Source organism: Lepisma saccharinum, chromosome 5, assembly GCF_977018435.1.
Source record: "Lepisma saccharinum chromosome 5, izLepSacc3.1, whole genome shotgun sequence".
Lineage (NCBI taxonomy): Eukaryota > Metazoa > Arthropoda > Insecta > Zygentoma > Lepismatidae > Lepisma > Lepisma saccharinum.
The window spans coordinates 31,926,183-31,951,136 of record NC_139233.1 but is presented as its reverse complement, the minus strand read 5'-3'; the positions used below and the strand labels follow the sequence as shown (position 1 = coordinate 31,951,136).

General features: G+C 37.7%; 1 protein-coding gene across 1 annotated transcript in view; it reads right to left on the bottom strand.

The window, feature by feature from the left end:
- Positions 1-24,954, bottom strand: part of Nulp1 (Nuclear localized protein 1) — a 51,739-nt gene that overhangs the window by 22,585 nt on the left and 4,200 nt on the right. Inside the window, exons 2-8 of the mRNA XM_083122407.1 lie at positions 20,796-20,978; positions 19,652-19,848; positions 17,876-17,961; positions 9,593-9,723; positions 8,123-8,316; positions 3,935-4,375; positions 2,568-2,817 (exon numbers count right to left, since the gene is read on the bottom strand). Of these exons, the coding sequence (XP_082978533.1) occupies positions 2,568-2,817; positions 3,935-4,375; positions 8,123-8,316; positions 9,593-9,723; positions 17,876-17,961; positions 19,652-19,848; positions 20,796-20,978 (1,482 nt within the window). The remainder of the gene's footprint in view (positions 1-2,567; positions 2,818-3,934; positions 4,376-8,122; positions 8,317-9,592; positions 9,724-17,875; positions 17,962-19,651; positions 19,849-20,795; positions 20,979-24,954) is intronic.

Below are 24,954 nucleotides of genomic sequence, written 5' to 3'. Positions count from 1 at the left end.
CCAGCTCCCTGCGACATTCTCTCGCATTTCTCCCTCCAAGAATGGCAATTTTGATACACAACCCATGGCATCGCAGTTGACTGAACAATGAATTATTACCACTGCTCTCTGTACGATAACCATTCATCTAGTGACGTGCCCACAAAAATTGGAGTGTCATGTTCTCCGGGACATATATAATCAAATTATGGTACCACCATCTTACTTTGGGAAAAATATGCCATGACTTATGCCCCCGCCCTCATAAATATCAGGTACATTTACTTACGAATACCACAATTTCTCTTCTCCCTTTTTCGGTTATTTGTCATTTTTCTACTTGGGGTAATTACAATGATGTGGATAAATGATGAACTTGTGAAATGTACGATGGGACAAACAATATGATACATCCATGACTAAACAATGTTTCAAATACTGGGATCTCTGGCTTCGTACAGTTGCTTTTGCCACAGATGGTAACAACATCATTTTTTTAAATTATATAAATTCAAACATAATACCATTTAAAGTACAGTACTATTTCAATTCAACCTGTATATAGCTAGAGTTAAATATGAAAACACACACACACAGCAAAGATAAAAACACTGACAAATTTCACAGCCAGTAGAGGATATCAAACAAAAACAAATTTTCTTTGTCTGTCTTTCTCGTTGAGAGAATATAAGGGGTCAACCTCTCTTCCAACTAGTTCACTGTGGGCGGCATTTCTTGCAGGCTAACGAGGCTCTGGTGCTTGGATGCAAGGCCAGTATAATACTATGTGCAGGCAGGGTTGTTAAAGGTCCAGTAACCCATAAACTCTAATGGGTAGAGGCACGCATATTTTGTTTTTGACGAAAACACGAAATGTGAAATAACACATTGTAGTGTAAATTTTTCATGTTTCTGTGGGCTGCATTTTACCATGCTGTTTTGTCAATAAATAATGCGAAATGAACTGCAAAATACTCTTAAAACACGAAATTTAAGAGTTTATTTACCGACGCGACACTTTCTGAAGTCAGAATTATCCTGCGAGTTATGCAATTCACTGAAAATTGATTAATTCTGCTGTACATATTAGAGAAGAAAAATGGACCACTTATACAGGAATAAACTTAATACTCTGTTTACTACATAACTATGCTATTACAAGGAACATGTTTATTTTGTGCCGTTTCTAAATCAAATTTGGGAATATATTCACATTTTTAAAACCAAAACGTAATTTCATATTTTCACCGCTGTAACAGCGAAATTTTATTTTATTTACCAGTTTTGAACCCGAAATAGACTCTGTTTTTGTACCGAAATTTTGCTTTTATATTTACCAAAAAATATGTGCCTCTACTAATGGGTTCTATTGGGTTCCGCTGCAGGACCGGAACCTTTTTTCTCACACAATTTAAATTCGGTCCAAGTTGTATATTGTTTCATTGAAAAAGGTTCCTGGCCTGTATTTAAATTGAGCTGGAAAAAAAGTTCCTGGACCGTATTTAAATTCAACCGAAAAAAAGTTCTTGGACCGTATTTAAATTCATCATGAAAAGAGGTTCCTGGATCGAATTGAAATACTTTAAACATGAAAAGGTTCTTTACGGCCTAGAACCATTTACACTTGCAGATTTTCTCTTCTGGATGGGAATTGAATTTATTTAAATTTCCTGGGAAATTAACAACCCTGGGGTTCTTAGAAGATCCAGAAATCCATACATTCTAATGAATTCTATTGGATTCCATAACACGACAGGAGCCTTTTTCTCACACAATTAAAATTCGATCCAAGGTGCATATTGTTTCATTGAAAAAAAAAGATTCCTGGACCTATTTAAATTGATCAGGAAAAAAGGTTCCTGAACCGTATTTACATTGATCTGGACGAAGTGGAATACTTTACTTGATCACCCCATAGTACTTTTACCGATTCCTTCAAATAGGTTATATATAGCTAGCGGTAAAAAAATACAAGGTGACCAGTTGCCATGATGCCTGAAAACTTTCACCTAGCACACGAATTTTCAAATTCAGATCTATTTTTTTTTTGTTCCCCAATATTCTGAGTTCCCTTATGGAAATTTCCATTTTTTTTAAAAAAAGAAAAGAACAAGTACAATATGTGTGTGTTTTCTGTATCATGTGTATCATTACAGCAAAATAATAAACATGCCATTATAAATATTTGCAGTGTTGTTGGCCGAATCTTAAAATCTGCAGCAATATTGTAGAGTCGGCCATCTATTAGAATGTATTGATTGCATAGTTATTCATGCTGTTACAAGTTGAACCATGTGTACATATAGTTGTGTAGAAGGCCACTCTGGTGCAATAATTAATTACTTTTAAATCCAATCTTGAATTAATAAATAAATTATGTTTTAACATCACATTTCAAAATGTGTAGCTTTATCTTAGTTGGATTCATGCATTTCTTAGACCATATTTGAAAAGTTATAAATATATATTTAAAAAAAAAAGCTGGCTCCTGAGAAAAAGGGGCTGGTGCCTGAATTATTGTTAGATTTGTCTAACCTAACCTATGTGATGGATCCACTAAAAACTGGCAATAATGATAATGTACATACCTCAGACACTGCTGCTGTCACAGTTTTTATATCAGAGAGTATGATGTGCCTGTATATATTACGAGGTGTTCCGTGGTATAATTTCAGTCGCTTCTCTTCACAGTCTTTAACGTACGAGTCTCCTGAGTCAACACGGTCCAGAACTATGTTCACATTCTTCTCTAACCATGGAAGCAAGTCGGGTTTTTTCCAAGTGTGGTAACTTCTATTCACATACAATTGAACAAGCTGAGACAAAGCAGGAGGTTGACTGAAAACAAAAAAAGCACACAACATTGTACCTCTTCGAAATTTCTTACATATATACAGGTTGGCACAGAAGTAATAGGGAAATAGCATTTTGTGTTTTTCAGGAACACTAGTGAATGAGAGCAGTTATGGTGGAAGGTGGTTATCATAGACTGAACACCGAAGAGAAGAAATGTCACAAGTGTACACTTCTGTGTACAAACGAGGATAGAAAAATTATTAGAAAATGTACATATAACACTATGTTATATTGGTGCAATGTTTGGGCAACTTTCAGACTTAAGTAAGAAACAACATGGGCTGCTACCTTCAAACGAATTTAGGCTCGGATGGATTTTTGGCCGAAGTGTGGGCAGCTCTTTTTGGATTTCCTTCTTTTCGAAAAACTGGCATGATATTCGAAAATCCAAAAAATTAGGTCTGTTTAGAATTCCTTCTAGAGCATTCATGTAGTTTGCTTTCACTGTTGCCTAGATATTTTCAATAGTCTCATGATTACGTAAGTCTATTAAACTATTGATAATATCTAAGACAATTGCTAAAGTACACCAAACAAAGAATCACGTGGATGCTCTAGAAGGATTTCTAACAGATGTATTCGGGCCTCCCCGATGGCGCAGTGGTAGCGTCGTCGCCTTGTAGTCAAGGGGTCCCGGGTTCGATACCCGGTGGAGGCACATGGCACAGTGTTTCGGATCCCACTTTAAACCGTAGGTCCAGTCCCGATTAGCCTTACTGTGCATAAAGTGGACTTAAAACACCAACTCAACTCAAACAGATGTATTTTTCGGATTTTTAAATATCATAGTGGTTTTTTGAAAAAGAGATAAAAATTTGAAAAAAGTTGCCCTTGCACCGGCCAAAGGTTCAGCTGAGCCTTAAGTGCAATTTAATCAATGTTATAGTTATAATAAGAGGGAAAAAAAAAAAAAAAAGTCATACAATAAATCTTGCCAGAAATGTTTTGACACAAAAGCTGCCATTACACTGTTGTAGCAGAACAACTGCAGAAACAGGGAAGTGGCAAATTATTTCTATCTCCTATAAAAGTATTCTAACAACCATAAAATAGAAGAAAAATTCTAGTGCAAGCAATACAAATATACAAGAAGAATTACCTGTTTTGAGCCTTAAGTCCAAAAAATGAATGACTAGATACCCTTGGGTCTGGCTGTATTGAACACTTGTCAAGGAGTGGCATAAGAACACTGGGGAACATAATTAAGGCATTTTGCAAGCAAATGTCTGCTTCCGTCATTTCTGCGTCAGGATTCTCTCGACCTCCTTGGAGAGCCAGCTGGAAGTGAGCGACCGCCACAGAGAAAGCAAAATTTGGAAGCTGCGATAAGTTCTTCTGAGTTTCCCATTCGTGGAACACCTGAATCAGCCACGTGTATTCATGGCTTCGCAACGCATAAAAGTCCATCAGTAAAACCACAGCCAAGGGATCGTTCTCAGGATCGAGGGAAAGGAGCAGTTTGCAGAATTCCAGTGCCGTGCGGTGGCAGGCACGCTGACCCACAAACGTCAAATGCTTGAACAGAGCAATGAAGAGTGACCTGGAAAATAGAATGATGAGCTTATTCTCTGTCCATGCTATAAGAGCGACGTCAATGCAAACAAATATATTTTGCTTCTGAGAAATTCCACTGGTTGTTTGAATAACAGCTGTGCCATAAAACTTAACGTAGCTACTATATTTGAAATTTGTGGGATCTTAAGATTACGAGCTATACACCTATAGCCAATATATTCATGGGAAAAATAACACTAGAACTAGCACATACGAAAATAACTAGTACAAACTCGACTTTTATATTTTTTACCAAACCAAGCTGAAAAAAACTTAAAATGTAGGAAAATGTAAAATCGAGGAAACTTTTAGAACAGTTTGCTATGTTGGGACCATCAAAATTGAATTTATAATGCAGGGAATTGTAAAATCTGGGAACGTAAAATCAGAGTTCCACTGTATATCTCAGAAGTCACATGGCTTTGTTTACAGTAACTTCTTTCTTGCGGCAGATGGAGAAACAGTAACATAGTTTGTAGGAGGAAAGGGACATTTTGCACACACATAACCATAGAATTCCATGCAATACAGTTCATTCCCTTTCACATTGCTCTGCACAAATTATAGACTAGATGCTTGCTGATAAATTGTGAAGGCAAAATTCACGATATTTATTAATACTAGTAAAATATTCTAAAATAAATAGTCTGTATATCATAAAATATTCATTGCAATCAGTTTTACAGAACTTTCCATTATTTTATTAGCTCTTGAAAAGTCATGTAAAGTTTATTAATATATTGAGGAAATATAAAAACAAAATAATAAAAAATGACAGGGGAATGATTATTCCATTAATAACATCTCATGCATTGCTTGATCAAATATATCTAATGCTACTTCAAACTAATTCATTATATTCACAATTCCAAATTGCAAAACAGTGGCAGGAATTGAGGGGGGCAGCTGCTTCCCCCCACCTTTCTCCCCACTATGGCCTCTAATGCTAAGCCTTATTTATGAAGAGAAAGTAAACTGTCATTGCCCCTCAGTTTTGGCACCCAATCCCTGCCACTGATTGCCAACATATGTATGTGGACAGAGAAGATCCTGAAATAGTAATGCAGGATTAGATCCGATCAGACAATGCCACTATTGAGTAAGGATTGATTGATTGATTTGCTTTATTTTCGCTTTTCTGCCACTTTTGGTTAATTTGCGAAGATGGGAATGAGTGATGATATGATGAGATTGATGAATGGACAGTCGTAAACATCCATGCCCAGGCTGGGATTCAAACCTGGGAACCCTGGCATCGTAGCATGATGCGCTAACCACTCCGCCATTCGGGCTGGCTGTTGAGTAAGGAAAAGTAAGAGACATTGCCTGGGAGGAAGTCTTGGTTGATCGCAGAGTTGGTGGCGCTAAGGAGTATAGAGTAGAGCTGAGCTAATACCAACGTGGATACTCTCACCGATACAAATACATGAAAATGGTTGTTCAACATATTAATATTAGTTTGTAAGTATTTTACTCCAATTATATGCAAAAAATTACAAATAATTTTGCTTTAAAACATACAATTACATCAGTACATTAAAATGCCTCTTACGTAATCATAAAATAGAGTCTGTGAAAGTGTCGCGTGGAATTTGCAGAACCCCGAAAAAGACAAAAATGCCAGAAAAGTGTAGGCTGGTATCGGTAAATAAATACCAATCGATACATCAACATCAGTAGAGTGGAAACCATATTTTACATCTTCCTTCATTATACATCCAGTCTTGATGGTCCCAACACAGCGAAATGTTATAAAACTTTCCTCAATTTTACATTTCTCTGCATTTTAAGTTCTTCAGCTTAGTCTCCTGAAAAAGGTTAAATCGAAGTTTCAGTGTATGAGTTCAGTCTCTCTTACTCTTATTTTGGGTTTTTTACATTGCTTTTCTACCTCTTGGGTATTTCGAAATGATGAGGATGAATGGTGGAAAAAATACAATCCATTCCTCACCATGGTTCAAACCTGGGACCTCTGGCTTCTTACAATGACCACTCAACCAAGGACAGTGCCACATATACACTAATCAAACCACATGTTTTCCAATATAGTACATACTTCAGTGGAACCTCGATTTTGTGTTCTTCAGGGACCAGGAAATGCACTTAAAATGCAACAAAACGTTTTAATATTGCTTTATTGGGACTATGAAGACTGAATGTATAAAATCTAGGAACATAACATTGGGCCTTCACTGCATTCACCATTGCATCAATTGCAAGAAATCAACACTTTATTTTCTGGAAATAACATTTAAACAGTTTTAAACTCTCCATTTATTAATACCACTAACCTACGGACACCAACTAAAGATTGCTACACAAGCTACAAAGACTAAAGGCCTCTGAATTACAGTTTGTGATTGAGATCATTTGTGTACATTTGCTGTGTCAAAAAAAAAGGTCCGATAATTTTTTATGTGCGGTTGGCAACACTGATGAAGTTCAGCATGCACAGGAGCACGCCCTAGTATTCTAAGCTTGCAACAGAGTTAGAATCGTCAGAGTGGGGTTGCGTACGTGTTAGTAGCAGTAAGGTGAAATTGCTGCCGTAATACAAAATCGCACCAAATGTGAAGTGAGATCTGTCATACGATTTCTGAATGCCAAAGAACAGAATGCAGCTGACATCCATCGGGAATTGTGTGCCATTTATGGACAGACAGTGATAAGGGAAGGTCAGGAAATGATGCAGAGTGTTTCGGGAAGGGCATTCAAATATCCATGACGATGAGCGTAGCGGAAGGCCTAGTGTTCAGATGGACGATCTGGTGGAACACGTTAATAAGTGCATTCCAATCGCCAGTTCACAATATCTGAACTCGCCAAAGAGTTTCCAGAAGTTCTTGCGAAAACAGTGCATCAAATTGTGACTGACAACCTAGAGTATCACAAACTGTGTGCGAGGTGGGTACCAAAAATGCTGACAGACGCTCGCAAAGAGCAAAGAAGGACAGCTGCACGTGATTTTTTGACCCGCTGGGGGGAGGATGAGGATCACTTCTTTTCGCACATAGTGACGGGGGATGAAACGTGGATATCGTATGCCACTGGGGAGTCGAAGCAGCAGTCAATGCAATGGCGGCACTCGGGTTCTCCTAAAGCGAAGAAATTCAAACAAACACCATCAGTTCACAAAATCATGGCAACCGTGTTTTGGGACCAAAAGGGACCAAAAGGGAGTGATTTTTGTGGAATTCTTGGAACCAGGATGAAGAATTACAGCAGAGGTGTATTGCGAAACACTGAATAATCTGCGACATGCCATCCAAATGGAAAGTGGCTTGCATCTAAACGTTTCAACGACAGTGACTGCTCAAGACATCAGTTCTGGACTGGCTGCACTCTCGGGCGGCAGATTTTTATGCAGAGGGTATACGGAAGCTTATGTCACGCTATCAGAAATGTCTGGATGTTAATGGTGACTACGTCGAAAAATAGCCAAGGTATGTACTTGTTTATCAATCACAATAAATTTCTTCTCCTCTCATTTTCTTGTTTTTAAAAAAAATATCTGCCCGTTTTTTTTACATGCAGTAGAATGACTATCATTATGGAAAATAAAAATTAATAATAATAACAAAACACCTTGTATATAAACAAGTACACACAATTATGATTTTGCTTTTTGGCTACATACAATACAAGAAAAACAAAATTTAGACGATTCCACAGGATATGTACAACCTGCTGATCATACTGCAGTGTGGTACTCACTTTAGAATGTAAGACTAACCTGTTTTCCTGCCTCCTGTATTCTAATTGACAGTTTCCCTGAGCCACATTGAAAAGAGGGTGAAAGGCACATTCCAGGCAGTACAAGGCTCTCTCAATCAACTCAGCTGCCATTTGCATATCTTCACTTAGCTTGCAGAGATCAGATAGCTGGATGAGGGCATCAACATGATAGGGGTGCGTGTTGATTATTGACTGGAAAAAGAAGTTTTCAAACTAGGTCAGGGCCAATAAAACTTTGAACAGATATTTATATGAATATGATGCAATATTTAAATGTTGACAAATTTAAAATTCTCCTAAATAGTTGCAATATGACTAAAACATTCTTACTCTTTTAAACATCCTTTATATAAAAGTAATTACTAATCATATAATGTTGAGGAGGAGTTGAAACTATTTTACATAAACTGCAGGACTTGGTATCACTGCTTTAAGCCCGCACTTATTCATACATTTTTTTTTATATTTGCTTATCTAGTTTGGCGACCCACTTGCCACTATTCAGAAAAATGGCTTTTTGTTTTGATGATTTTGTTTACTTTATGTTACCTTTCTGTCACTGGAGAATGGTGATGAGATAGATGAAGGCACAAAACTACCCCTCAAAGGACTATACTGGCTTGTGGGTTCACACATCATAGCGTTGTTAGCCAGCAATATTGCAGGCCAATGTGTACTACGTGGAAGAGAGACCTTCAGCAACGGTCATCACATTTTAGCATAGTTCACTGATTAAGAATTTCTAAATTGCAATTTATCTAATTATGGCTGATTTAGATCATAGTCAACTATCCTATATTCTGTCAAGTTGGATAACAACCTTACAATGTGCCAAGGTTAATACTTTTTATAATATATCTATGTTGGCATGTGGTATGAGCCAAGCTTTAAATGAATAAATATCGAATTGAATTGAATTTTTGTTTAAAGTCCATTTTATGCAAAGATAGGGTAATTGGGACTGGACCTACAGTGTAAAGTGGGATCCAAACCACTGTGTGGCTCCACCAGGTATCAAACCCTTGATTACAAGGTGTCGACGTTACCACTACACAATTAGGGAGAAATTGAATGAATATAATTTCAAATATCTTTCATAATTAACAATTGTACTCATATCTATGTCAAATAATCCCTACTTTAGGAAATTGCAAAACCCACAATCCAAACAATTTAAACTGCACTAGAAGTAATCAATTGAACATAAAACACTGAATTAGTGACAAGCATGTCATACAGTTGTCTATCCACACAGGCAATATTTTAACTGGATTGTTAACAAATTAATCTAACTACGAATGATAAAGGGGAAAATTTGACTCTTAGAAGTTGTCATTCGTCTAACAATCATATGGTTTTCATAAGTCAGCAATACCTCATTGCATACAAGAATTTTATGAAATCAAACATATAACTTTTCACATTAACACAAAAAATTTCATACTTAAAAATGTACATGTTAACTTACCACAATATTATCTGGGTTGAGACTGTCAATGGCCTCAAGGAACTTCATCTGTATCTGCTGGTAGTGAGCATTGTGCTGGTACACGAAACGTTGAATTCCATTGGATGATCCTTCATACTTCATTGACAACCCTACAACAAAGAATATGAGGGTCAAACCTGAACTCTCCTCTGAAGAACTAAACTATATTTCACTCATAATAATACACATTTTCGGTATCAGCAATGTTGCATTACACTTAAGTACTGAAAATGCTGGACATACCTTTTAATTATCATAATTAGGAGAAGAGACACGCCGTAGTAGATAAATACAGAGAAACTAGTATTCACTTACTTAGAACTAGTTTCTCCGTATTTATCTAATACCTTTTAAGTACTTTAAAATTAATCTTAATGAAGGTGGATATTTGAGTCATGGATGTTCATGTCTACTTTTAAACACATTTCAGAAATGAGACAGATTAATCAGCACACTATTGGTTTCATCTGATATAGGTACTGGCTACTGGGCAAAACTGCCCAAAATTTCATTTATTTGATATTTCTACAAATAGCCTGAAACTCAATACAAAATTCTGTCTAAATACACAGTTCCTATTTCTGGTGCAAATTCATTGGAATCATCACATTACATACATTAATTAACAAAGTAAATACATATTCAGGGTGGCTACAAACAGGCAGAAATGAAATTCCCTGACTTTTCCAGGTTTTCCAGGACAAAATTTACATTTTTCCCTGACAATTACAAAGTTAACTAAATCGATCTTTTTGCAAATAGAAATAATAAGCTCACACAGATCCACGTGTGGTTTTGTTAAGTACCAATATTATCTTCTATGAAATTGACTTAATTTCTCTATTCTCTATGATTTGAATTCAAACTGCAAAATAGTGAATTTGGAAAATTATTACAATTCACAAGCTAGGGAACGATTACGGAATTTTTCATATGCAGTAAGTTTAAAATAAAATACTTGATTATTTTTAAAGTTACGACTAAATGAGATAAGAGTGAAGAGTGAATGATTAAGAAATACAATTTGTAATTTATCAGTCTCCTTAGCTATACATTCTCCGTATTATATGTTGATATTTCCACTGAGGTTTGGAACCCTCTGATTGCAAGAACCATGAGTGCGGACTCATTTTTCAATGCATAAAGCTACTTCTCTCTTCTCTGTAAAGCAAACAACTTAACTCTTGCATATAAGTGAAACAATTGAATTGAACAAAATAAAGTGTCATATTTCCTTACATTATCAATGGGATTTCTGCTTCAGTACAATATATCCAAGGGAAGTATTGTGAAACTGACAATATGCAGTTATACCATTAATACTGACAAAAAGGGTATGTAGGTATTAGAAATTGAACGCAAGGAATTTATAGAATTGCATTGTATAGGTACCTGATTTAGCTAACCACACATTAAAACAGGAACACTCTAATAATAAAAGCTTCTGAAAGTTCATATACGAGGGGCATCCTGAAAGAAGCTCCTCCAAAGGTGCCTATACGCAGCACTAGTGGTCGGAGAGCTACACACACACACATGCAGGCAAGAAGAAAGAAGTGGCATGTAGCTGTAATCTGGTACAGTTGCAATGCAGCCGTTTTAGGACAGTTCTAGGTTAAAGATTGCAGCTCTCATTCAGTCTCCCACCGACTGCGTCGTGTCAGGTGTGCAGCCCGGACGTCGTGAGTGATAGTAAGATCAGACGATGGTGCAGAAAATTCACGGAAGGCCAATCGAATGTGCACAACCCCATACAGCTGAGTACACACGGGTACTTTGCATCACTTCGGGCGAGAGATCTTGGACAACTCCCTGTACAGCCCTGGCCTTGAATGTACCGACTTTCATCTCTTTGTTTAACTGAAGAGGTTTCTGGCAGGGCAAGGATTTGACAGCTACACTGCGGTAGATATAGTTCCAGTCTTTGCTGTCAGACACATATAACATGGGCATACAAAATTTAGTGCCATGCTACGACAAATGCCAGAACAACGGTGGTGATTATGATGAAAATTAGGTTAGGACTCACTGTTACTAATGTTATAAAGTACAACTGATATTCTTGTTTTATTTATGCCTAATCGGTAGGGACCTTGATATTTTGTTATTTTTTAAAAAATTGGTGTATTTTCTTATTTTTTATTTTTTACTACACGGTGTTATTTTCCCCAAAATTCACATTTTCATTTTAGCGCATTTTCTGGCAAATATCTTAAATTATACCTTCATGGTGTTTTTAAACTACTGTTTCAAAGTAACTCAAACGGCTTACGCCTCTTCGTGAGAGTTTGATATCTTGAAAGTTATTTCGGGAAAGTTATTTTCCATACCCCTTTTTTAATTTTAAGGTAAGGATTTTAGATAATGGAATTTTCCACGTATATACTGAAGGGTGCATAATGACCATAAGTGGCGACGCACCCAAAAAATTAAAATCAATCAATCTCACGTGACAGATACCGATATATTATGGTACCAAAAATTGGCATTATCTTTTTCTCACTTGTTAAGTTGAAAAAATCGTGGGAAATACATGATTTAATGTGGCTGTCGGAATTATTCCATGTACGTATAACTCTATAGTTTACTCTTGAGTAAAATGTTGGAAACCTTGCATGTTCTATGTACACAAACATGGCCTACAAAAGACAAGAATGTTGGATTTCATGGAATTTTTCGTTGTTTTAGGACATTTCTTTAAAAAAAAAAATCGCTAAAAACGCCAACAATTCGCATTTTATGCCAAATTCACATTATTTCGAACGGGCGAAAAATGTGTCCAGACATCATCACCGCACATTCCTAAACATAACTTCGCAGCAATTACCATTTTTCACAGTTTTCGCGTTTGCGAAAAATCAATGTCCCTACTAATTGGAAATTACATTCTGGCCACCCCTCGTATAAATCAGTAGATGGAAAGTGAAAATTTAGCAGGGCTGGCAGAGAAAAGTCAATTCTTGAAGAAAGTGATTTGCTTGATTGATTCGAGTAAATATGATATTCAAATATTTACGTATCTATTATTAGTATTCTATTTCATAATATTGGACATTAACCTTACTCAGTGAGAGATTAATGACCATCTCTCACGAGTTTAAACAGACAGGACAGAGAGTGGTGTTAATTTCATTGCAATATTAGTGTTGCAGTAAATTTGAGGTTGGGAGCATACACTTGCCAATTTTATAACGTTCACTAATGCAGATTTATGTTTCACTTTTTCGTGATAGTATTCAATATATATTCCATTTGGTTGGATTCTTCTTGATATCTAAGAATAGTGCAACATCATTGTAAACATATGTTAACTTGTGCAAAACCAGTAATACGTCAGGATGATGAAAGAAAACCTTCGTAAGCACTGCTACATTAAATAAGGTGAAATGAGCCAGAAGAGTAATAAAATTCCAGCAGCATATTTGCAGTCTAAAGCTCTCCTTGTTTATGCATTCGATTTTTGTTGGATGTTGCAGTCCATGCAATTTCTGTCGCATGTTGTAGTGAGATACTTTGTCGGGTGGCGATATTCGACAAAAATCGTATGTATCAATGGAACCTATTTGTTTCCATGTTCCTTCAGTTTGCCCAACAAAATGCCTTACTACGACGTCCGAGAACTATCGGACGGCGCCACCCGCTCTTATCCCCTCCATCTGTTGACAAGTCCCCTTACTACTCCCATACGGACAAGAAAAAAAAATGATAATTCAATGCATTTTCCACGTAATATTTAGAGGCTTAACATTTACTCCCCCGATGATACCATATGGTATCATCAGTGTAAGGTCGTACTCGCCCGATGATACCATATGGTATCATGGTGCTGATTACGAAATGAATGTGCTTTTTGGACCTTCATACACTTATGTTTGGGTGAAAACTCTGACACAGGTCTGGAGCAAGCCTGGGGAATTCATATTGATGACCAACCTCTCCCCTCTCCGCCACATATCCATGCCACGTTTCCGAACAGAGTTTCACATTTTGGCTCATTATTCAACTTGTATGGCACCCAGGAACATGAAATATGTTTCAATCTCTTTGGAAACGTCAATTCTTTGAAGAGAATACTAAGATTTGCGCCTTCTCCCCAAAATAGCGGCAGAAGAGGGGGCAAACTCGAGATTCTTGTTCTTTTTCATGGAAATTTGGTGGTCGCGCCCCCAAACCCCCCTTCCTCGGTTCGGCATTCTGAATTGTACACGGTTGCATGCTATGATGTTTTATCTGAAAAACAAAACTTATCTGAAGTAGATTGCTCCCATAGTGCCCGAGTTATAACAATTTTCCTCCAAAAATGCAAGTTACATATTTTTCGTAAAAATAAAAAATCACATTTTGACTTATTATTCTACTAGTATGGCACCTAAGAACATGAAACATGTTTCATTCTCTTGAGAAATGTCCATTCTTTGAAAAGAATACTAAATTTCGCGCCTTCTCCCCAAAATAGTGGGAGAAGAGGGGGCAAACTTCAGATTTTTTGTTTTTTCATTGAAATTCGGGGGTCGGGCTCCCCCAAACCCCCTTCCTTGGTCAGGCGTTCTGAATTGTACACGGTTGCATGCGCTGATGTTTTAGCTGCAAAACAAAACTTTTCCGAAGTAGATTGCTCCCATAGTGCCCGAGTTATAACAATTTTCTGTTCCCGTGCAGAGTTCCATAACGATATCTTTAAATTAAATTAAAAAAAGTCAATGAAGACGAAATTCCCTGACATTTCCCTGACTATTTTTGACACCTCAAATTCCCTGACTTTTCCCGGTTTTCCAGGTTTTCCAGGTCTGTCGCCACCCTGATATTCTTTGGTATTTCTAAAAATTAAAAATTATTTATTACTTACGTAAAGTGAGTATTAATTTTGCACACCGACAATGTTTCAGGAACCACTGGTTCCTTCTTTAGGTTCTATATTTCGGCTATCTGAATATTGCCATAGCCACGTCAATTCTTACTCTCTTCATGGAAAGGATTAGGTATCATATCGTAAAGGTAAAATATTTGGAAAACACTGAAACATTAGCTGGCCCCATACTCACTGTTATTAAAATAATCACTATAAAACCTTCCACTAAAAGAACCCCGTGCAAGTTAAAAACTTTTTTTTTTAAAAAAGAAAAGGTATCTTCCTTTTTCATTCCCTCCCTTTTGTAATTCGTAAAGTATTTCTCCAGGTTTCTAGGCACCTTCATCCCACATTTGATTCCGTATCCCTTTACTATTTTTTCCACTTTCTCCGACACTCCTCTAAAATATGAGATTCCTACGTACCTAACTTTTCCTTCCTCGTCACTTTTGTTTTCTCCCCCTTCTGTTACATCCTTGTTCGTTCTCTTGTTATCATCATCTTTGCACATATCTTTCATGCTCTGCTTAAATTCTTCCGCATTTGTCTTTTGTAGCCGTTCTTTCTACCCACATCAAATATCCATTCCATTTCTTTCTTTAAATTCTCCTTACAATTACATAATCTTATTCCATGAAGAAATTTAAAAAAAAAACATTATACTTAGTACTGTTTGCGTGCGTGGATTCCCTGTCGATATACATTTCTCCTGACAAAGGCTTTATGAAATATGCCCGTGCTAATTTTCTTGTCTGTTTTGCAAATCTCAAGGTCTAAAAAACTTATCTTATTATCTTTCATTTCTTCTTTTGTAAATTTAATTCTTACTTTTTGTTCCCCCAATGCATTGTATAAACTATCTAAACTTTCCTTCTTCCCGATAACCAGAATATCGTCGACATATCTCCCATAGAATTTGACCTCATTTCCTATTATACTCAAGACTGCACGCTAATCATTCTTTTTGGACAACAATTTTTCCGAATACAGGAAAGGTAATTGTACCCTGTACTTATGTTAAACGTACTTAGGTTAAACCATCTTACACACTCCCATGCAGTTACTACAGGGGATGGACAAAAATATGGAAACACCTGCAGAAATGCACATTACCTTTATTAATATCGAGTAGGACCACCTTTGACATGCAGAATGGCCTGCAGTCGACGTGGAATGGACAAATAGAGGTTGCGTATGGTTGTCAAAGGGATGTTGTACCATTCTTCCTCCAAAGCAGCTGCAAGTTGTTGTAGAGACGATGGTGGTAGGTAGTGGGCTCGCACCTTGGTCTCCAAAACCAACCACAGGGGCTCAATAATATTGAGGTCTGGTGATTGTGGAGGCCATGGCAGATGTGACACAGTCCTGGACGATGTGAGCTGTATGAACAGGGCTCTGTCATCTTGAAACACGGCATCACCATCTGGGAACAATTTGCACCATGGGATGCAGCTGGTCACTCAAAATGGTTACGTAGTCCCTGGCAGTGACATGTCCATGCAGGGTGATGATGGGTCCGGCAGAATACCAGGAGATGGCTGCCCAAATCATCACTGAACCACCGCCATGCTTCACTCTCGGTAACAGACAGTCTGTATCGTACGCTTGTGCTGGCATTCTCCACACGTACACTCGGCCAGCAGTTGGAAACAATGTAAAGGATGACTCATCCGACCAGATTACAGTCTTCCACTGCTCCATTGTCCAGATTTTATGGGCATTGCACCACTGTCTCCGTCTAGCAGCATGGTCAACAGTCACGAGTGGTTTAGGAATTGCAGATCTGCCATGAATACCCTGCTTGTGGAGTTCTCTTCTGACTGTTTTGACGCTAACAGGGTTTGTAAGCACACTATTCAGCTCAGCAGTGACTTTCAGAGCTGTGGTGATCTTCTGCTTGGTCACAATCCTACCCAATGTGCATCTGTCACTGTCACGCAACACACACTTGCGTCCACGCTGGTGCTTCGCTGATGTGGTTTTTCCGGAAGTCTCGTAGGCAGTCATGATCTTCGAGACTGTGCCTCTTGATACACCAAACATTTCCGCTACTTTCGTCATGGAAGCTCCCACCATACGCACACCCACAATTTGCTCTCTTTGAAATTCTCTCACCTCAGACATGATTCACGATAACCTGCACGGACCGGTCGCTGAACTGTAACTGGCCCATCTGTCAGGTTCGAAAGGGTGTATACCTCGCAGGAAGTGCCAGTGACCACAGTGCCACCTACCATTCAGACGCAAATCGTGTTTGAAATGGCTACCTGTTTTATACCAGGTGTTTCCATATTTTTGTCCATCCCCTGTACATCAGTCTACTACATTACTACATGTCAATGCAATAAAGAGTATATAGGACAAACAAGTAGAAGCATGGGCATATGTTGGAAGGAACATGATAAAGATATAAGGGAGGGGATCCACCGGACCGGACTATCAGAGCACATTATAGAAGAAGGACACCAAATAGAGGAATGTCTATGAGGCCTGTACATTTGTAAAAATAGAGAGAATAAACTTAACAGAGAAGACGGTAATATAGACAAACTATGGATTGAAATGCTCAAAAAATGGAAGAAACGGGAATACGAGAAAATTGGATTCCAGGTTACCTCTGACGTAATACGCAAAGCCCAAGTTATACCCGATTTTGTTCTTGAAATGACATAATGAAGAAGAGAAATGAAGGGGCATCGAAGGGGAGGGGAGAATCGACTCACCAGCGAGCTCATGCATACGATAAGGGAAGCACAGGCAGTCCGCATGAGAATAGTGCGATAACAGGGCATCTTTTCTTTTTTTTAAAAAGTTTTAACTTGCACGAGGGCCTTTAGTGGAAGGTTTTATAGTGATAATTTTAATAACAGTGAGTATGGGGCCAGCTAATGTTTTAGTGTTTTCCAAATATTTTACCTTTACCATATGATACCTAATCCTTTCCATGACAAGAGTAAGAATTGACGTGGCTATGGCAATATTCAGATAGCCGAAATATAGGACCTAAAGAAGGGAACAGTGGTTCCTGAAACGTTGTCTGTGTACAAAATTAATACTCACTTTACGTAAGTAATAAATAATTTTGTATTTTTAATTTTTAGAAATACCACAGAATATATATAAATAGTGACTAAGTCACACAAACCTGACATATGAAGAAAAGTAAATATACCATTCAGGTTATTCAAAAAATATTTGCAGTTTTGTATCACACATGTAGAATATTGAATGAAGGCAAAATATAAGCCCTTTTTATCAGTAACAATAGCACACATAGAAGTTTGACAAATTTCTAAAATGTACATATTAAAACAATGGAACAAAACAGAATATGAATGGCGTGAAGTGAGGTATGGTGCAAATTATAGGAGTTTAACATTAAATGAAAACAAACATCTTAAATATATATTTACCTGGCTTCCCAACTTGTGGCCAACTATCCCTCGCCGAGACGAGCCAAGTTGATTTCAAATGACCACGACCTCTCCCTCTCCGCTTGCTGAAACATTAATATATAAAAGTTCAATTTCTGAAAAATTGATATCCTGGTAGTCTATGTTCTTATGCAGAAAAAAAAAATTCAAATAAATTGCTTTTCTAGCAATGACTAATTCACAAAATGAAAGGACAAGATTGACTGATTTATTTAATATAATATGGATGTGTTGGCACAATAGCCATTTGCATTGTCACTTAATATGGGGACGAGCCCCACAATGATAACAAAATGGAAGTCAAACCCTTAACAAGAAAATAAAATACATCCTATGAATTTTAACTCATACAAGAGATCAATTCAAGGGGTCTAATCCACACATTTGTGGATTAAACACCACATTACTGTACAGTGAAATAAAGACCATTGCCAGAAAAATGCAACAAAGCAGTCAACAAGATTCTTGGAGTCTGATGATGCCTATATGACACCTTAAGTGAATCTGCCACCTATTGAAACCAAAATCCTAATAAACTTAGAGGTCTCCTAATACATTTAACACCTCATTGTGTTATTTATAAGGGCTTAATATATTTAGTATTTAATTTATGCATTACAATAGTCCCTAAAGAAATGAGAGTGCAATGCAGCTAAATGGGACAAGGCTTAGTTCAAGTCTGGTACACGAGTATGCTCCTTCACAAGTATTAAAACTTCATCATTTACAGTGTGGACACAGGCATTGCACCACTTCAGAGAGCACTGCCAGTACACTTTATCATTGCTGGCTTTTAAGTACAAAAATTCATCATGAATTAGTTTCTTCCCACCATGACAGGTATAACAAAGCCATTTTCTATGTGATGAGGAAGACATTCAGAATATACAATCACTGAAAGTGAAACGGGGATCAGAGGTAAAAGGGTGTGAAAAAGAGAAAAGTGATAGAAAATGCCTAGCACCAAAGGGCCTGACTTCACAACTCAAGAATTAGAACTAAACAATAATCCAATAACTAAAAAGGGACCCTCGACACACGCTAAGGAGAAAACACGAAATTTAGAGTTTATTTACAGGTGCGACACTTTTTGAAGTCAAAATTATCATGAGAGTTATGCAATTCACAGAAATTTGATTAATTCTGCTGTAAATCTTTGAGAAGCAAAAATGGACCCCTTTATACAGGAATAAACTTAATATTCTGGTAACAACATAAACATGCTATTAGAAGGGATATGTTTATTTTGTGTAGCAAGTGCAGTTTTCAAATCAAATTTGGGATAATATTCACATTTTTAAAAATGGAAATGTCATTTTATATACCACTTTTTCACTGCTATAACAGCGAAATTTTATTTTATTTACCGCTTTTGAACCCAAAATTGACTCTGTTTTCGTACTGAAATTTTGATTTTTTTATTTACCAAAAATATGTGCCTCTAATCATTACCCAGCAAGAATTCAGTACAGGCTGTACTACATGAAAGTGAGGTTGACACTTGAGGTATAAAGAAATATCCATGCCTTCCACAAGATTCCATTCATTAGACATAAGCGAGTTACTAACTTTTGCACGAAACTTCTACAAGTAAATTTTACAGAAAAGGTTAGTTAGTAACTCGCTTAGGGCTAATTATTATCAACCACATCTTTTATTCCCCCAAGATTCCAAATTTCTGAATAATCAAATAATTAAGTGAATGATTGGATAATAAAGTGAAAAAAGAAAAAAAAGAAAAAACTAAATCTTTACTTCTGTTCGGCCTGCACCACTTTGGACCCAAATATCCTCTTGATCTCATTGTTGGGATTGAGGTTTCTGTGCTCAATGCTTAAGATGCCTTTCCTGGGAGTGGTGTTCCTGCTGTCTTCTGAGATGTTCTTGCACACCGTCGGAAGCTCACCAAGGAATTTGCTCACTTCTTGCACTGAGCGCTCAATTTCATCTGCCTAAAGATGTTAAAATGCAAATTACAATACTTATATCACAATCAAATTCTAAAATTAAGGTGAGTTATTTGTAGCATGCATAGAGTAATGGTAGGATATCTGACATGAGAGGCCTGGGTTTGATTTCCAGTGTGGGTCACCTCTGGCAGAAATTTTTCTGAGAATGATCCTACATAAAGCAACTCCAAGGCTCACCCACACTCTAATCAGTGTGTGCCTGGCAACGAAAACATGATTATGATACTCCTTTGGAAATTTTTCAGCTCGCGCCTATGTAAGAACTACTCAAATTATTGTGTCATATTCATAAATTATTGTGCATCCATGTAGTTACATACACACACATATATTGCTTTCCAAAAAATGAAACGTTACTAGGTTACTCATCTACTAAAAGGTGCTGGTATGGTGGACTGTTGTGAATCGCTAAAAAAAAAGCACTAGATAAACTATTTCCTTCCTCATTCCAATGACTTTATTCTACACAATTTTAAACACATAGCTGACAACAAGGTAAAAGTGAAGCATTTTCTTGCACACTGCAACAAACCATGGAGGATCATAAGGAGAAAAGGTGGAAGTAGGGGCTCTACACATTCACTATCTCTGCCACTGTTGAGGTGAAGAGTTCAGCATGATCCTCCAGTTCTCTTTACCCCTCTTCCCCATGTACCACATTTTATTAATGACTGTGTGGACCACAGAGCTTCTTGGGACATGGTATGAAATATTCCCACAAGTGTTAAAAACATCTGAAAATATTAATAATAGTGTACATTTCAACAGACTACATATGTACTTGAGAAGACGTTTGCGGTTCTTGACAAGGATACATGTGCAATAGCTGAAGAACTAACATCTGTAGAATGCAGCAAATCTGTTACATTTTTGAAATTGCTAAAACTAAAAAGAAGCTTATTTTGCACATATAGTTCTTCATGAATTACCTCCAAATTATCTTCACTGCTTCGCTTATTGTTTGAAGATTTAACAGCTTTCTTCTTCTTCTTCTTTTTCTTGCGCCTGGTGGAATCTCGACCATCTCCTAGCTCATCACCTGCATTGGCAGCCTCTGTTTCATGGTCATCGTCCTCCTTCACTTCAGACTCTGATAAGGATTGCTGATTCAACTGTAATGTGTGTAATTTAATCATTAAAAAAATCACAAAGTAAGATTGAGTAATAACTATGCTAATACAAGAATGATCTACTACAACCTATGTGCCAATATATCTATACCTTATCTGTCAATATATTCTAGAAAAGTATCTTACCCACACAATTACTGTAAATATACTTCATGGTCAATACTTCGTGTGTGGGTTCAACAGAACATGGTTGGATAAAATCTGTATGGGCGTCATTTTAAAATATAGAATGACACCTTCATACCTTATAGATTCTAACCCGAGTATCTCTACCCATGCTTGTTGGGAAAGGATCAACTTGTGTTAGGTCTGTTTTGGATACCGTCTTAAGGAGGGACTAGATTATTTCTGATGTTGAGATGCAAATGGCTTGCTTGAGTTGGTGCTTTAAGTCCACTTTATGCACAGAATGGCTAACCGGGACTGCACCTACAGTTTAAAGTGGGATCCGAACCACTATGTGCCTCGAACACGGGATCGCTTGATTACAAGGCGGCGACGATACCACTGCGCAATCGGGGAGGCCCTAAGATGCAAATGGCAAACAGACTACCATCAACGTTAATTTTTTGACATGTGGTATTTGTGAAATTAAAACCAGCACTAATGTGTCATTGACATTCATTTGTGTCCGTAGAAGAAAGAGCAAATGTTATACTCTATCAAGGTCATCAGTTGAGGTAGATGGGGTATGTAGATGTTATCTAAGTAAAGCTTTCTGCCGCATCCACAGTGGTCCATACGGTCTCGGTACACATACTGCCTATACTATCTGAACACCATGTGAATCGCTGTCATGTATGTCGTCTAGCTAGGGTTCTGTGATGCAAATTATATCAGTGTGAAAGCCAGATCGAAGCATTGCAGAGATCTGGCATTTTCACTTTGGGTGTCTTGATAGTAGATACTGAGCACAGCTGTGCCCCTTGCTTCAACTCTGGACATTCTATTCGACCAGTGATCAGAGAGCTCTCAAATTTTCTGCGCATGACTGAAGTAGCCGAGGCCATTCGTAAAATGAGGGAGTTTACGGAGCGGATTCTCTGAAGCGCGAGTGTCACATGGGGAAAGAGAGCAATGTTGCCAACCGGAGAATATTGCCACAAGATATTAGAAGTGCTCTGGCCGCCGGGTGGCATGTTTGCAACAAAATGCAGATAGACATGAAGTTTGTTTCCTGTGTGTGTGTATTTGTGCGGAGTTCTGTATGTGCTTTTGTAATGATGGAGGCAGGACCGATAAAACGTTCTTGTGATAAACCACTATGCAGCGCGTGCAAACAGATGGTGCACAATGTGCTGGGATTCTGCGACAAAGAAGCATTAGAATGCAAGCCTCGGATTCCAATTTTGCAGGCTACAAAACATGCGAGTGCAATCGCAGGCGTATTAGAGGTGACTGTAAAGAGAACTCACAGTGAAGCAAATGGTGAAGATAACCCGCAATTTCAATCACCCCTAGAGCATGGATAGACAGCAACTTAACATTTCGAAAATGCTGGCAAAGTAAAGAGGAATGTGGAGTGGTTCAATCCGGTAATGCCTCATTTGCACCATGAGTTTATTTTCTTCAAATGAAATTTTGTTCTTTCTGTTTTACTTCTAGCCTAAATCTTGGAGAGGACGCGAATGCCCGACCCTCATTCTAAGGATGCCCCTATAAGTGAAACTACAATTCTTTACCCTACTATCCTTCTATTTTGCATTGGAAGAAGGACAAACAGCATGGTTGTGATAAAAAAAAAATCCTTGTCCATGTCCCTCAGTTTTCGTTACTTACGTTCTGGTGGATAAGCATCCTCTCTGATTGGTAACACTGTTCAATGTGTAACCGCGAACGGTGTTCCCCACCTGCCTTCCCCTTTTTCTTGGCACTTTGCCAACTGGAGCTCCCCGATCACTGGTCAAACAGAAATTGGCTGAGCAACAGGTCTACAGACATTGCTATAACACACGCAGCATTCCAAAAGGAGGCACAGAGTTAGTCACTGGGACTTGAGCTCTGGGAGCTGTAGGCAACAACCTGCATGGAGATATATGCCTTCTCACAGTGCGCTTCCATTGTGACACATTGTCCAAATCTGGCCCACAATGTAATAACTCCCACGCTATTACACACATGAGTACTGTATGTAACTTTGCAAACACTAAAAACACAAGATATATACCAGGGTCACCATGAAAGTTTTGAGACAGAATGTGTTATGGTTCATTGTTTCGCTTCCAAGAAATACGGTCAACAGCGACATCTTTGCTGATTCACCCGTGCAAGTTTCAACCTGCTCGGCTTCTCAGTGTTGCTTGTAGGGTTCCACTTGTCTCCATATGCACGGAGTCGGTCATCTGCAGTATGGAGCTGGGAAGAGAGCACTTTAATGAGATGATTTTAAAAGTGGGTTAATTGAGTCACAGAGCTTTGAGCAATTTCGACAGGCTTTCAGGGACTTTGCTCCGTCCCATGCGACAATTTTTCGGTGGTTTTGATACTTTCAGAGAGATCGAAACTTGTTGGAAGGTGAGGAGAGAAGTGGGCGTCCGGCAACCGCAGTGACTGTGGAAACCATTGCCCCTGTGGTAAAAAATGGTTTGCAAAAACAATCGGGTGACGTTTAACCCATTTTTTGCCGTAAATTATTCACTTGCTAAATTTACAACAAAACTTTTACACACACTAAAAATCGAAAACCAATGTAATTATTCACTTGCTAAATTTACAACAAAACTTTAGACACACTAAAAATCGAAAACCAATGTATGTTTCCATGTACAGGGTGACTACAAAAAAATTGGTGTTGCATATGTGCAACATTAGCGTAAAGAGGTATAAAAATTATAAATTTGAGAAAATTTGTCTGACTGCTTTAATGTACATTTTCACAGAATGTCTACCATTGTAGGGTATCATTTGCTCATCAGTGACTAGATTGTGACTGAAAACACCAAACTTTTGAAAGTTCTTGTTCAAAAGTTCAATATAAGGTTTCACTTTGTATAACTTGTCACTTCTATCTAGTTTTGCATTATCAGCCAAGTGCAAATTTCTCTTTATGTTTCTGCAAGTTTGCCTAGTCATTGCATGTCTCATTATTGGAACTGAAATGTCATCGTTCATTGACCAATACATTTCTTCTTGAGGTAATGTGTGATAGTGTGATACCCTGTTAGTATAAGGAATCCAATGAAACTCTTGATATCTTCATTACCAACACTGAAGTCTTGACTGTTGTTTTGTCTTGCATATAGAACACTTTGATCAACTATAAGCTTGTATATATGTCAATGTCAAAAACAAACCAAATAATTCTGTTGCAATTTTGACTATCAGATCATCTTTTATTTGCAATAGTCTATCACCTTCTTCATCCATTGGAAGCATAGAAAACACAGCATCTTCTTTCTTCCACTCATGATTTTCCCCCAATTATTTTTAGTATTCTTATTTTGTGAAGTTGATTTGACGTTTTCTTCAACAATTGGATGTTGATTGTTGTTAATTGACTGCTGATCATCATCCATTGTTACAGATTGAGTATGCACTTCTATTTCCCCTACTGTGTCAATAGGGAAATTGTCAGCTGCGATCATGTTATTGTCGTCGCCTTCTTCTTCTTCATCCGTAACTTCTGCTGTATCTGGAGGGAGAACTTTTTCATCAGACGAATCTTCAAGCATCTGCACTACACATCGGGGGGGCCCTTTAAACCTTATTATTATTAGACATTTGGTTCAAATTCACCTGAAATATATTTCTAAATACGTGCCTGCCTGTGCCCCCTCTTCATTTTTGTTACAGGCGTGTGTATCAGCATAGTAACATTTCACAGTAGTTAAGCTTATATTAGAATTCAGAAATTTAAATGTACCGCGTATACAATGGGAAGGCAGACTGGTGATCGTGTATTCTTGTAGGCCTAGCATTTGTCTACATTAGCAGCTTACAATGACCAAATAACTTTATT